Source organism: Musa acuminata, chromosome BXJ2-9 (assembly GCF_036884655.1).
Source record: "Musa acuminata AAA Group cultivar baxijiao chromosome BXJ2-9, Cavendish_Baxijiao_AAA, whole genome shotgun sequence".
NCBI lineage: Eukaryota > Viridiplantae > Streptophyta > Magnoliopsida > Zingiberales > Musaceae > Musa > Musa acuminata.
This window is the reverse complement of record NC_088346.1, coordinates 7032598-7045852: the sequence shown is the minus strand read 5'-3', so window position 1 is coordinate 7045852 and position 13255 is coordinate 7032598. Positions and strand designations below refer to the sequence as shown.

Here is a 13255-nt window from a genome sequence, read left to right as displayed (position 1 = left end):
TGACTCTTACCCGTTCGGCCACTTACCTAAGTATATCAGACTGGCGCCAATTTTATCCAATAGAATCGAAGGTAAAAGAGTCGTGTAGCGTCTGATAGGGTAAACGTGATAATTTATATAAGGATAATAGGAAAAGAAACTAATATATGGGAAATGGGGAAAGGGACAAGCAAACATAAATCCCTCCACCCTTCGTCACTCCTTCCACCGTCTCCTTTCCGACCCACGAATCCTCGAACTTTAATCCGTTCTCCAGCGGCAGGATGGGATTTTTGATGCGGAGACGGAGAAATCTGGACTGAGACGAACCGATCGGTGCCTCGCATTATCCATTTCGTCGAAGATTTCGATCTCGGATTCTCTCCCGCTCTAAATGCTTGCTTAGAAGTTAGAACCCTAAAGGTTTGATCCTTGATCCTTTGCCTTGCTTGTCGGGATGAAGGTTTTGTGTCGGAATATGGAGCAGGACCGAGAGCAGACGATGATTTCTTCGTCGCCGTTCGTGATCTCGTTCCTGCTGCTGGTTTCGGTCCCGGTGCTCTTCGTCTTGGCCCCGCGGGTTCTGCCGCCGAAGACGCTACCGAGCATCCCCAACCGCGACGAGATGGATGACCTCGCGCTCTTCCGCCGCGCCACCCTCGCGTCCGCCGGCGGGGGCGGAGGGCTCCGCCGACGCGCGGCGGCGCCGCCCAAGATCGCGTTCATGTTCCTGACCAACTCCGACCTCTCGTTCGCGCCCCTCTGGGAGCGGTTCTTCCGCGGTCATGAGCGACTGTTCAACGTGTACGTCCACGCCGACCCTTCCGCGCGTCTCTTGCTCCCGCCAACGCCCTCCTTCCTCGGGAGATTCATCCCGGCGAAGGCCACGCAGCGAGCGTCGCCGACGCTCATCTCAGCAGCGCGCCGCCTTCTCGCAGCGGCGCTCCTCGACGACCCGACCAACGCCTTCTTCGCCCTTCTCTCCCAGCATTGCGTCCCCCTCCACTCCTTCCGCTTCACCTACCACGCCGTCCTCGCTAATTCTGACGTACCGCTGGCCACCAACGGCGATGGGGTCCTCCGCCGCCGACACCGGAGCTTTATCGAGATCCTCTCCGGCGAACCGGGGCTGTGGGACCGCTATGTCGCTCGTGGCGACGATGTGATGCTCCCGGAAGTGACCTTCGACCAGTTCCGTGTGGGTTCGCAGTTCTTTATCCTCGCCAGGCGGCACGCGGTGATGGTGGTGCGTGACCGACGGTTGTGGAAGAAGTTCAAGATGCCATGCCTCAAGTCCAAAGAAGATTCTTGCTACCCCGAGGAACATTACTTTCCGACACTCCTCCAGATGCAGGACCCTGAGGGATGCACTCATTATACGCTAACCAGGGTGAACTGGACCGATAGCATAGGCGGCCACCCACACACTTACCGGCCACCGGAGATATCCGGTGATCTAATCAAGGAGTTGAGGAGGTCGAATTCGACATACTCCTACCTCTTTGCACGCAAGTTCTCTCCGGACTGCCTTGATCCCCTGCTCGAGCTTGTGGATATTACTATCTTTCGGGATTGAGTCCTCTTTTTGTTGCGGTCTGCAGCTAAGGGATTGGTGCTTAGGCAAATGTATGAGGTATGAAATTAATCTATTATTTCATAAAATTCATTTCTTTGTGAAACTTCTTAATCAATCTGTTGATGATTGTGTAAAAGGAGCTATTTTCGCATCGGATATAGACCCAGACTACATATCGTTGGCTTAGCGGACCTTGGAACAGGAGTAATATGCATAATTTGGGATATTACTTCTCATCACAGCAGTGCTAGAACTGGGTATGGGTGTGTTTGAGGGTGTTCTGTCATTATTAATTTTCCTTTGTTTTTGGCATTAGGCAACATTCATAACGAAATGGGAGTGGCTCCTGCATTCTGAAGTGTTAGTCACCCAGAATTTGTGTTGACATGAAATTATATAATATTTCAAGATTAGTCGCACTTTTGTCTTCGATTAATGCTGATTTTTGTTTTTCAGCACCTTAGACCTAGATTAGCTGATTGAAGGCTAGGAATTAATTAAGATTCAGCTGTTTTTCTTTTCTGCACTGTTTTAAGTTTCTTTTTCATAGATAACCTGATTTGCTATTTCTTTTGCTAGAAAAGGTCGGTTCAATTGTTTTGTTCATGTGTTGTTCCATCTTACTTGAGTTCTGTGATTTGTTCAGGGTTTTTGACTTATTTTCTTGTTCTTATTCGTTGCAGAGATTGATGAGAGTATATGGCTAAAGCTGATCCATCTTTTCCTCTTCATTTGTGAACCCCATCTCTGTCACTGGTAAAGATGATGCTGGTCTAAAGTGCAAGGAAGAACCAAGATGGCTTAAGTGAGACATCCACATTAGTTATTAGCATCATGATCCTGTGCAAGGGATAGTAAAGCACTTTTGTATCTACACAGAGTTCAATAATAATGGTAAATTTTAGCATCATCTTTTAACCTGAGAATTTGCTGGTTGAACTAATTCTATCTTCCATGATCATGTTTTCAGTATTTGATTACCACAAAGTTGACAATTGAGCACTTGACTTACAGAAGAAAATGGTTAGAAGATCTTAACATCCAATTTTAGCCAAGGATTCGTCCATATTCCAAGTGTGTGTGGCCAAAGCAAAAGGGGAATCGTCTTCGTTTCTCTTCTTATGTTTCTATTATTCTTCCTTCCATATTCTAAGTGTGTTTGTGTAAATATTTTCGTGGGCAAAGTGTGATAGAATCTCTTCCTTTTTATCTTTAGCAAAGCCCTAATAAGACGTCGGTTGTGTGCCAATAGCTATAAGCTCTTCCTTTCAATATTGAGGGTCCACTTGACCAGAGAAGGATTAGAAGACTGGTAGGGACTCGTGCACTTTTTTGGCTTCACTTTTTCTCTGCTTTCTGCTATTCTTGTTTCCTGTCTCCACTGTCTGTGCCTTGTTTTTCTCCTCACAAGACAGAACAAGTGACTAGTTTGGTGTAGGAAAGGAACTTCTTCTTCCTGACTTGAGTGTGTAATGGGTATGGTGGTTAGTCTACCACTTCTAACTGGGGTCCATCCATTTCTTCCTTCTGATCTTGTCATCCCTATAATTAGCTCAACAATGGCACCTGCATGTAAAATATATACATCGAAAAGGGTACTGACATCATATGGACTCTCAGAGCTAGATGGGTAAACTGGAAATGAGTGGGAAAACAATACCAAACCATTTCTGTGCCATGTAAATGTGCTTATAGCAACACAATGGGCTTGTATTTCCTTTCGCATTGCATCACTTGGAAAACTATATAAAGTTGCTTTTAAGAAGAATGTGACGTTTCTTTTATCAGTCATTGTTGTTGGTTATGGAAGCCTACACATTTATTGACTTTATTTTTTTTTTGTGTTACCACGTGCTTTACATGTGAGTTACATTCTTTTAATAGGTTTTTTTGGTTTGAAGAAAAGTGAAATATTACTTTCCTAGGTTAATCTCTCCCACTTGGATGAACAATTGCGCATATAAATACTAGAACACTGCATGTGCTATGCAGGTGAATGAGGGAATCATCTGACAGAATCTGAGCAAAAAAATCGCTTCTCTTGGGAAAGAATGCATTCGGCAGAGGCAAACTATACTGGTTAAACTCTTATCATGGTCACCACTTCTAACTGAAGCAGGTTTGCTCTCTTGATATTGGAGTTAAAGATGCATCAGTATCCTTCCTAAACCCTTGGTAAAGTTTGGTGGTGCAGGCATCTTTTTTATCCAGTGGAAAAACCACATCAGCCTTCAGGAATGTGTCATAAGCCTGTCACCACCTTCTTTGTTTGTCACTGCCACAAGGATGTAACCTGTGGGACAGTGACTCAGAAATGCTTCACTGTCATAAGGAACAGAATGGCAACACATCAGCTTCTAGTCACATGTAGTTGCATGTTCTATTTATAATTAATTTCTGCACCAATTACATTCAGAATCATAATGACCTTGTCTTAAAGTTTCTTCCAGGAACTACTCTGTCATTGTTTTATTTGGCACAAGTAGATACTGTCTATTGATCTCTTACCTAATATCCTTATTTTCTGGGTCTTTGTCCCTTGACTTCAAGATTGGTTTGAGCTAGTGTAAGTGGGTCATCTTTGACTGAGGCATCAGAAGTTTTTCCTCTTCATTCTTCCACTCCAAGTATTGCAACTAGTTTGTTTGACTCATGAGCCACACTTGCCTCTTTACATGTGAACAGCTTGTGAAGAGCATGATGAAAAATATTAGCATTGCTGAGAGAAGTTATAAAATACAAGTCATAGGAGATTAGGTTGGGAGAAATAGGTATATTAGATAATTGTAACTCTTGGGACCTCAACCAATTGTTAATTGGACATGTGATTTTGCTCTTTGCATAGAAATATATCTAATTCCATGCCATAGATAATTGATCCATTAATTCTACTATTTTAGGCTATGAGATTGAACTGCTAGTCTGAAACAGTAGATCAGCCTAGTGGATTAGTGTATTCTCACTTACAACCTAATGCTTCTATACTTTTTTTTTCATGTTTTCATAATTACTTGACATTTAGCATAATGGACTTGGATCCAAGTAATCTTACATTGTCAACTATGAGTTCTTCCAAAGAATAGCTTTCAGATTAATGTTTTCCATGCAAGAATTTATGGGGTTACAAGTGGTTAGGTTTGACCAGAATGCTTGTAGGACCAGAAGAAAGTTACTCTTTACTCCCTTGGGAACAACACTTTGTCCTATTGTTTAATGGACACTTCATTTAGCAACCAATACGCAGCAGCTTCTATCAATGATGGTGACAAAATAACAGCCATCATTATGTTGCATCTGTTTGTCTTAATTACCTTTGCAAATATATCAGTAGGAGTCCATATTATAAATGCTTTAATAAATGAGGAGATGCATAAGAAACCTCATAGGATACTTGCATGCCACATATATCCCACAAGCCAACTCAATCATTGATGATAAGGAATCAATGTTTGTGTCATAGTAGGGTTCTAATAAGGGGTCCAAAATTTGACTTGATCACAAGAACATTTGGCTCACATGTAACATATGGATTTTAAAGGTTGGAATTATGAAAATCTAAAATAGTGATTTTTATTTTTATTTTCCATAGTAGAATAAGCGTGAGTTGTTAAAAATAATACTAAAGAAAATCCAAATTAGTGATTTTTATTTTTATTTCCATAGTAGAATAAGCGTGAGTTGTAAAAAACAATAATGAAGAAAATCTAAAATAGCATGGGTTGTTAAAAATAATAATAAAGATAATCCAAAAATAATAATTTTTCTCCCTTTATTTTTAATTAGAATAAGCATGAGTTGTTAAAAATCAAGCTAATTATAAATTACTTCATACACTTAGACCCTATTAGCATCGTGATCCTTGTAGTTTTCAAAGTAAAACAAATAATTATATGTTATTTATCTTAAAATCATCTGTTGCGACGGAAAACACATGACACCACAAGATTGATGCGAAAGTATTAGAAAAAAAAAATAATTTTAATATTTTTTTATTTCTAACGAATTTCAACATATTAAAAACGAAAGGGACATTGAAAATAATTTTTTATCTATTATTTTCGTGCTTATATTTTTCGTGCTTATGAAATAAATAAAATTATTTATTTCAGTCTCAGAATTATAAAGATCTCAATATAAATTATATCGTTCATCTAAATATAATATATAATATATAATATATAATATATAATTAATCTTTAAAAATTCTTTGAGAAGCGTGGAAGGCTTAAAAAGACAGACACTTCGTCATCGTATTGGTACCTCATCTACCCGTCTCGTGATTGGAAGGAATACGAAGACTGTAAGGCCATCACTTCGTGACAACAAGAAGAGCGTCGTTTGGAGTCACCCGAGCTGACCAAATAGCAATATAAAACGCAGACAAAAAGTCTCCCCTTCCTTCCGCCATCTCATTCCATCCATCGACAGTTGCCAAGAGACCAACGCGGGAGATCCCGGATGGCGCCGACAGCGGCGATGGCGTTGATGCTGGTGGCAGCAGCGGCCGCAATGGTAGCGATGCCGGCGGAGGCCGGCGACAAGAACTCGGTGTTCCAGCCGTGCGCCGACGCCAAGGTCCAGCGGTGGGACGGCTTCACCTTCGGGATCGCCTTCTCCGGCCGGGACTCGTTCCTCCTCAACCAGAGCCTGCAGCTGTCCCCTTGCGACAGCCGCCTCTCCCTCTCCACCCGCGGCGGTCAGCTCGCCGTCTTCCGCCCCAAGGTCGACGAGATCTCCCTCCTCACCGTCGACACCACCACCAACCCCTCCGTACGATCCATCCCCCTTTTTATCTCCCCTGTTTTGATGTACATATGAATCGAATATCTCAACCGAGCTGATAAATATGCTTAATTTCACTTCGAATATCACATTAAATCTGTTCTTGTATCGCTAGACAAATACATCAATCAATCATTAACCAGACAACTACTTCTTTGCTTTCCAGATCAATAGTGGTGGATTCATGGTGGCATTTGCCGGCAGAAAGTATGCAGCAAGGTCCTCTCCCGTCTTTGTTGGCAACAGTTCATATGCCATCACCAGCTTCACACTGGTATGCTTCACGCCTTCTGAATCACCGAGAACAGCAGCAATCACATTCCTTCCATCTTGTTGTCCATATGTAGGTGCTTGAATTCCACAAGGGCACGCTTCAAGATCTGCATTGGAAGACAGGTAGCTGTTCTTCATGTTCAGGGAAGTCATCGTTTGTGTGTCTCAGGGAGCAGGGCTGCGCCATCAAAGCTCCCAACTGCAAAGGCCAGGGTGGCTCTGTGGACTGCAGCATAGGGATTCAGTTGGCATTCTCAGGCACAGACAAGCATGATGCTGTGCTCAATTCATGGTACGAGGTTTCCAAGCTGCAGCAGTACTCCCTCTATGGACTGTACTCGGACCTTAAGAACACTCTCACCGGCCAGCACGACAAGATCTTCTGATTGCCACCCGATGTGGATGGATGTTCGAGTCCTGAAACCACTGAAGCGTAGTTGTGTTTGTGGTGGTGTCTCCTTCTGATCTTTGTGTTGTTTTATAGAGTGAATTTGCTGGTGTTTGTGGATCTTCATTTATAGGCTATTGAAATGACCATTTTCTGCTTGTGTTTTATGAATAGTCAAATCTGAATCATCTAATTGTTTTCTTTTTTTATTTTACTATAAAAATAAATAAAAATGCAGGAGCTTAAACTAAGGATATGTGTTGATCGATAATCGATCGTTACAAATCCAATTCATGCTTGACGTATAAACACATGGTATATCAATACATGCTACGGTACCGACGAACAGAGAGAGAAGAAGACCATGGTATGTAATTTTGAATTGAACGATACGTACCGATCCGATGGTATACCGGTACATGGACCGCTAACGTGCTACAGTGTTACACTAAAGCTCTACTATAGTAGAGAGAAAAAAATATTTAAAATTAGGTGTACCGCTCGATACACTATGATGTACTATTCGGTACGTCCTGGTATACCGCTCAGTACACGGTACCATACCATACCGAACCAATCTCGAAACATCGATACGGTACGGTATTGCATACCTTGAAAAAGACGACACAAAGAAAAGAAAACTGAGAAGAGAAGATGGTCATGGAGGAGGAAGAGAAGCATCGGATGGATTAATACATGGTCTAAGAGACGAGTCTAAGCAGAGAGAGAAGAAGACGACACAAAGAAGAGAAAAATGAGAAGAAAGACGAGTGCAAGCAGAGAGAGAAGAATATGACACCAAGAAGAGAAAAATGAGAAAAGAAGATGGCTATGGAGGAGGAAGAGAAGCATCGGATAGATTAATACATGGCCTAAGAGATGAGTCCACGTAGAGAGAGAAGAAGACGAAAGGAGAAAAATGAGAAGAAAGACGAGTGCAAGCAGAGAGAGACGAAGACGACACCAAGAAGAGAAAAATGAGAAGAGAAGATGGCCACGGAGGAGAAACGGAAGCATCAGACGGACTAATACATGACCTAAGAGACGAGTGCAAGTAAATATATATATATATATATATATAGAGAGAGAGAGAGAGGAGGGTAATCCTAATAAAAAGAACTAAAAACACAAGTGATACCAAGTCTATTTCATGCATGGATCAGTAACCAATATATACCGATCGATATGTACCAGTTCGAACCAACAAAGCTCCTTGTTCACAACATAAAATGATCTTGATGGAGAAGTTTCCACCTTCTTACCAGCCTTCTTGTTTCTTCCTAAAACTAGCAAATCAAGAAAGAATACTTGACAAGGATATCTCAGACTTGAAACAAATACCTCATGAGCTAACATTGTTGATGCTGAAGTAAACAGTCTTCTGTCGGAAGGCATTCATCGCATAGTCAACCCGAAGCTGACCCAAATGCGAGCTGAAGCGAATACCATATCCAACACCAACTCCAAACCCAGGCTTTCCTTGCCTAAGGGCAGGATTACCTGAGCATTCATCCAAGGAAACCATCAATGGGCTACACTTTGCATAGTATTTCATGAGAAGCTACCAAGTGAATCTGATAAACTATTCGGATTAACACTTATAAGGAAAATGATAATAAAAAAAAACTTGGAATTTCAATGTTACGAAGAATCATCGGAATGTGTTTGAAGTTAACAAAAATAATGCAGGAGAAGAAAGATCAAGCAAGGTGGCATATTTCATTCAAGCATGAAATGGCACAAAATCAACTGAAAAAGATGCCCGCAATTGTGAAATGAAGCTTTTGCAAACAGTAAATATCCAGATTGATTCTCAGAAATTCCCCTACTTCAACCAGCCTAACACCTTGACATGATGAAGTTTTAAATGATTAGCAATTTTTTCATTGACCTTTTTAACTTTCCAAGAAAACAGTGTTCTACTTGTTTATGGTTCCATCTGATTCAATCAAATCTTGCGCATTAAGCTAGAAACTAATTGGACTGTGTATCAAAATGAAGAAGATAGAACCAAGAAAAAAAATGCAATGTTATTTTGAAGCATCTTAAATAATTTTTTTAATTCACTGAGATTAGTAATTTCTCGTTCTTATGGAAGGGGAAAAGAGATATGAAGAGCTCCGACTTTTTTCCAGAACAACATCAGAATGCTCATGCACCCCACATTATCATGAGAAGATTTGGAACCACAGTTACGGTATGTAAGACCATTACAAGGATTCTTACATGGTACTTAAACGCACAGTCCCTCGCAAAGAAAAGGATTTACCTGTGTGCATGGGAAGAAATAGCTATGAAAATCGTGAAAGCATACCAGGGACATGCCGAGAAGAGCCCAAGTCAGTTCCACAGTCCATGAAGATGGCTCCTTCCAGTTCCTTTGTCTATCACAGAAGAAAAAACCATGTTTCCGTTAAACAATTTGTTCAAAAGCAATAATCCAAGGGACAGGAAGCAGCTTAGATAATAACATCAAAGCATAATGAGATGTCATCATGGAGTTGTATGGACAAAGATTAGTAACAACTATAACAATACCACTGTAACAAACTTCTTAGAGTAATCAATTGTGTAAAACTATGTAGCCAAGAGAAGAGACAAAGAAACGCTTCCTTTCCAGGCAGGGACCAAGGGCCTGTAGTCAACTTGGAAGTAGAAATGGGTGTCAATCTCTAGTGGTCCAGAGAGTTGATCAGGCATCAAAACTTCTAAATACCTTATACAAAGGTTTCTGGACAAAGCAAAAACAGGGAGGAAGCAGGGAAGTCTATTGCATTTTAGTCTTAATTTTAAATGTCTGAAGTGGCTAATTTCTCTGGACATCTTCCAGTGATTTGTCCTTATTTTCCCAGCTATAAAGTACTATTTTCCCCTTAGATTAGGTCTATGAATACCCTTTCTCTTTCTCAAGAAAGAGAAACCCAAGTTAGAAAGGTTAATAAAAAACAATGCACAATAAACTTGAGAAAATGTGGGCATATTCATTCATTGAGTTATTCGGCATTCTTGATAAATCCATTAACAAGGTGGTTTTGCCCTTATCTAGATTGCGGATAGACTCCCAAAACTCACTTCAGAAATTTCAACTCCTGCCGTGATCATTGTCACCATGATTATCTTAAATTCGCAAAGCTATGATGAAAATGTCACATGATTACAAATTTTTGAACAAAATGCCACTACTTTCATGACCCCGTGCAGGAAGTTTGGAGGTTCCAAAGAATCTCTAAAACCAAGATTCGAGAAATAATAATAATAATAACTGAGTTCGATCTGGATAAAAACAGAATTGTCCAAAGTCTTAATCCACTCTGCAAAGTTCAAACCCTTGAAAATCAATGATCCTGAGACCCAAGATCAGTTATGATGCAACTGATCCCTGAATAAATCGGCTTGAATCAGTCAAGTGGGACAATCTCAACTCTCAAGCTTTATGACATGGATCAACTGACCTACATACAACTACCGGAAACCTCCAGCTTGGATTTTCCTTCTTTGGGTACCTAATCTCTACTTACAAGGGCCCTCCCCTTTAGGTTTCAATTCTGATGCTAAATAACTTGTAAACCTCATCTTTAGGTTTGACGTTAATTCTTCCTAAAGTTTCATTCTACAAAGAAGAATGGGATTGATACCAGTGTCCAAGGGTGTCATTGGATGCCCCATCTTGGAGGTGAAAGAAACTTGATATTATTATATGCATTCTTAGAGATGACTCACATACCACAGGAATTGTAAATTCACTATTAGCAACCAGACATGATCTTCCAGAGCCAACTGCGCCTTCACCATAACCTCGAACGCTATCAATTCCACCAATGGCAAACGCTTGGTATGGTGCCATGTCCCCTACAATCGAACCACCTTTCAGGCTGTGAGATTAAAAAATTAGTGTAAGAGTTGCTTGTGACAACTGATATGTCAAAGTAGAAAAGAGAAAAAGAACAGGAAAAATGCAATACCTCGTGACCAAAAAAGTGGGGCCCAATTTAAATCCCTTCGAAGCAACAAATTTGAATCGATTGAAAATAAGCCACTTTGACAAAAGAGGTAGTCCTTGTTCCATTTGAAAATTTAACTAATGCATAGAGAAACATAAGGATTACTAATACAGCTGCAAAAATTAGATAAGGTTGTCATCTGACTTACTCTTGTAAAACTATCATCACTAGCAATTGCACATTGGGCTTCCTGCTTCAGAATGACCATATTATCATAAGTGTTTCCACTGAACCAGAAAATAATGATGAGCATATGAAAATTAAATAATAAAGTGACAGCTACTGAGGAAGTTTAGATACCTGGAAGTTATGGGAAATCCATCAACATCCCTGCTTATCATATAGCCATCATTATTGATTGGATGAACATGCTGCACACAATTGCCAGATCGAAAAGGTCATAATATCTCCCAGGTCATTTGTGACAAGGAAGAAAAAAGGGAGAAAGGGAAGAAGGAATAAAATATGGTATTTAACTATGGCTCCCATCGTATTAGTGAAGTGCAAAAAGACCAAACTCACTTAATCCATAGTAAAAAGCAGCAAGAATTGCTTTGCTACAGTTATGCATGGTTTATTTACATCACAATAATGTCTGCAATGAAGAGTGATAACCACCTCAAATTTGATGCCAGTAGTGCTGCTCCAGTGGGAAGTAGAAGGCTCATTGAAATCAACACCTGCTGAGAAGCGGCATAGATTGACACTCCCACTCCCTGAGTGAGAGAAATGATCAACAGGCAACCCATGCACTGCAGTCTCAGGAGTCACTGAATACTGAATGACAGTAAACAACAACACAGGTAAGAAGCAATGTAATTATAATAATGCAGCCATGCAAGAACTTATCAAGAATAATAACATCCAATTATTGAAGAAGACTCAACATTCTTCTTTTAACCTTCAAAAGATATTGTTTAATACACCAAAAGGTTTGAAACACGAAACATCAACCTGAATGGTAAACGACTGTTGTGACGTCCAATCAGGCCTTGGGCGCCTGAATGCTATGAGAATGTTTGAATCATCGAGGCCTTTGTTCCACAGTACCTCCAATTTTTCGTTTCTTCCAAAGAGATTGGGGTGTTTGATGGAAAGTCTAGCAGAACAAACACAGCAACATAAGCATAAGTATGTAAATTTCGGAGTAAAAAACAACGATTTGCAGAAGTAAAGAGCAGTACCTCGCAATAACCTGCGAGAAGGGATCGGTAGATTGCCTAAACAACAATAAAAAAATCGGATTTCAGTCAATGTGCTATTAGAAACAATGGATCTTGAGTTGAAATGACCGGAGAAGCACCTGATATGGGGCAACAAGAGGGCACCACACAGCTTCTGAGTAAGGTCCACATTGAAGTCTATCTTAGCTGGGTTAGAATACGTAACCAAGATCAAATCTTTGATCAGAAAAAAGGCCATCTTGAGCCCAAAAGAGGGACGAACGACGAGGCGAAGACTCGAACAAGAACCAACCTTTACCGGCATGAATGCTCTTTTGAGCGCCCATCAGCATTCAGAGCTCCGCAAGCGGACGGCTGCCTCTCCACTCATCGGACCCACACACGGAGCCTGCGGGAGGTGGGAGCGGAGGCACGAGTGGCCTCCCAGCAGCGTTCTCTGCAGGCGAAGGGAGACCAGCGGCGATTTGTATGAGGATTATGGATGCTTTTCGTGGGCGGGGATGATGGAGGTCTGGAACTGCTTCTTTGGATGGTCGTCCGCGATCAGGCCGAGGTCTTCCCGTGCCAATGGGAGGTATGATATGTCGCCGTTGTTTCGGATTAAACCGGTCCGAATATAAACAATATTCCGATATACCGATCTAATAAATTCTTATGTAACGGTTGACGTGTGGGTCATATCAGTTGTTCTCTAAACTTGTCTTATGTAACTAAAACATATATGCTTCCAAAGACAATGGTTTCTGTATTTATCGTTCTAGATTGAAGTATATATATATATATATATATATATATATATATATATATATATATAAAGTTAATCTTCCTTTATAAATGTTAAAAAAACAATTAATTGATGAAAGTAATAAAGGATACTTTAGGTATTTAAAAGATTATATTTTCTTCAAATCATTGATAACCATAGTTAACTTGAGTGTATAAAAAAGATTTAAAGATTAGAAAGAATATATATATATATATATATATATATATAATTAATTTTAGAAGAGAAAATATGCTATTTTCTTACTTTGATTGGATGGACATATAAAAACCCCTAATGAAAAATAAT

At 40.4% G+C, this 13255-nt stretch overlaps 3 protein-coding genes across 7 annotated transcripts; 2 read left to right on the top strand and 1 right to left on the bottom strand.

Annotated features, from left to right (window-relative positions):
- The first annotated feature begins 162 nt into the window (after positions 1 to 162).
- Positions 163 to 4104, top strand: LOC135582805 (glycosyltransferase BC10-like). 5 transcript variants are annotated; one of them, XM_065125200.1, is made up of 4 exons: positions 163 to 1612; positions 1693 to 1812; positions 2239 to 2449; positions 3548 to 4104. In XM_065125200.1, exon 1 carries the CDS (start codon positions 437 to 439, stop codon positions 1553 to 1555), a length of 1119 nt encoding a protein of 372 aa, XP_064981272.1. In that variant the 5' UTR covers positions 163 to 436; the 3' UTR covers positions 1556 to 1612; positions 1693 to 1812; positions 2239 to 2449; positions 3548 to 4104. The 5 variants fall into 5 exon arrangements, with proteins under 5 accessions (XP_064981272.1, XP_018686796.2, XP_064981271.1 ...); XM_018831251.2 differs by lacking the exon at positions 1693 to 1812 and having other exon boundaries at positions 164 to 1612; positions 3548 to 3674; positions 3750 to 4104; XM_065125199.1 differs by lacking the exon at positions 1693 to 1812 and adding an exon at positions 2526 to 2867 and having other exon boundaries at positions 164 to 1612.
- A 1842-nt stretch (positions 4105 to 5946) lies between these two features.
- LOC135622893 (uncharacterized) lies at positions 5947 to 7165 on the top strand. Its single transcript, XM_065125198.1, has 3 exons — positions 5947 to 6325; positions 6504 to 6611; positions 6685 to 7165. Exons 1-3 carry the CDS (start codon positions 6014 to 6016, stop codon positions 6994 to 6996), a joined length of 732 nt encoding a protein of 243 aa, XP_064981270.1. The 5' UTR covers positions 5947 to 6013; the 3' UTR covers positions 6997 to 7165.
- LOC135622892 (outer envelope protein 39, chloroplastic-like) lies at positions 6394 to 12741 on the bottom strand. Its single transcript, XM_065125197.1, has 11 exons — positions 12476 to 12741; positions 12303 to 12369; positions 12184 to 12219; positions 11954 to 12098; positions 11618 to 11776; positions 11300 to 11370; positions 11148 to 11226; positions 10961 to 11076; positions 10723 to 10870; positions 9313 to 9382; positions 6394 to 8498 (listed from the first exon to the last, which is right to left on the bottom strand). Exons 1-11 carry the CDS (start codon positions 12513 to 12515, stop codon positions 8341 to 8343), a joined length of 1089 nt encoding a protein of 362 aa, XP_064981269.1. The 5' UTR covers positions 12516 to 12741; the 3' UTR covers positions 6394 to 8340.
- Between the last annotated feature and the right edge of the window lie 514 nt (positions 12742 to 13255).

Excerpts from the sequence above, each read along its gene's own strand:
- LOC135582805 (XM_065125200.1), top strand. The coding sequence starts at position 437 with ATGAAGGTTTTGTGTCGGAATATGGAGCAGGACCGAGAGCAGACGATG.
- LOC135622893 (XM_065125198.1), top strand. The coding sequence starts at position 6,014 with ATGGCGCCGACAGCGGCGATGGCGTTGATGCTGGTGGCAGCAGCGGCC. Across the intron at positions 6,326-6,503 it reads ACACCACCACCAACCCCTCC|ATCAATAGTGGTGGATTCAT; the intron begins GTACGATCCATC and ends TTTGCTTTCCAG. Across the intron at positions 6,612-6,684 it reads CCATCACCAGCTTCACACTG|GTGCTTGAATTCCACAAGGG; the intron begins GTATGCTTCACG and ends GTCCATATGTAG.
- LOC135622892 (XM_065125197.1), bottom strand. The coding sequence starts at position 12,515 with ATGCTGATGGGCGCTCAAAAGAGCATTCATGCCGGTAAAG. Across the intron at positions 12,370-12,475 it reads GAGCATTCATGCCGGTAAAG|CTAAGATAGACTTCAATGTG; the intron begins GTTGGTTCTTGT and ends ATTCTAACCCAG. Across the intron at positions 10,871-10,960 it reads CCCACTTTTTTGGTCACGAG|CCTGAAAGGTGGTTCGATTG; the intron begins GTATTGCATTTT and ends TTAATCTCACAG.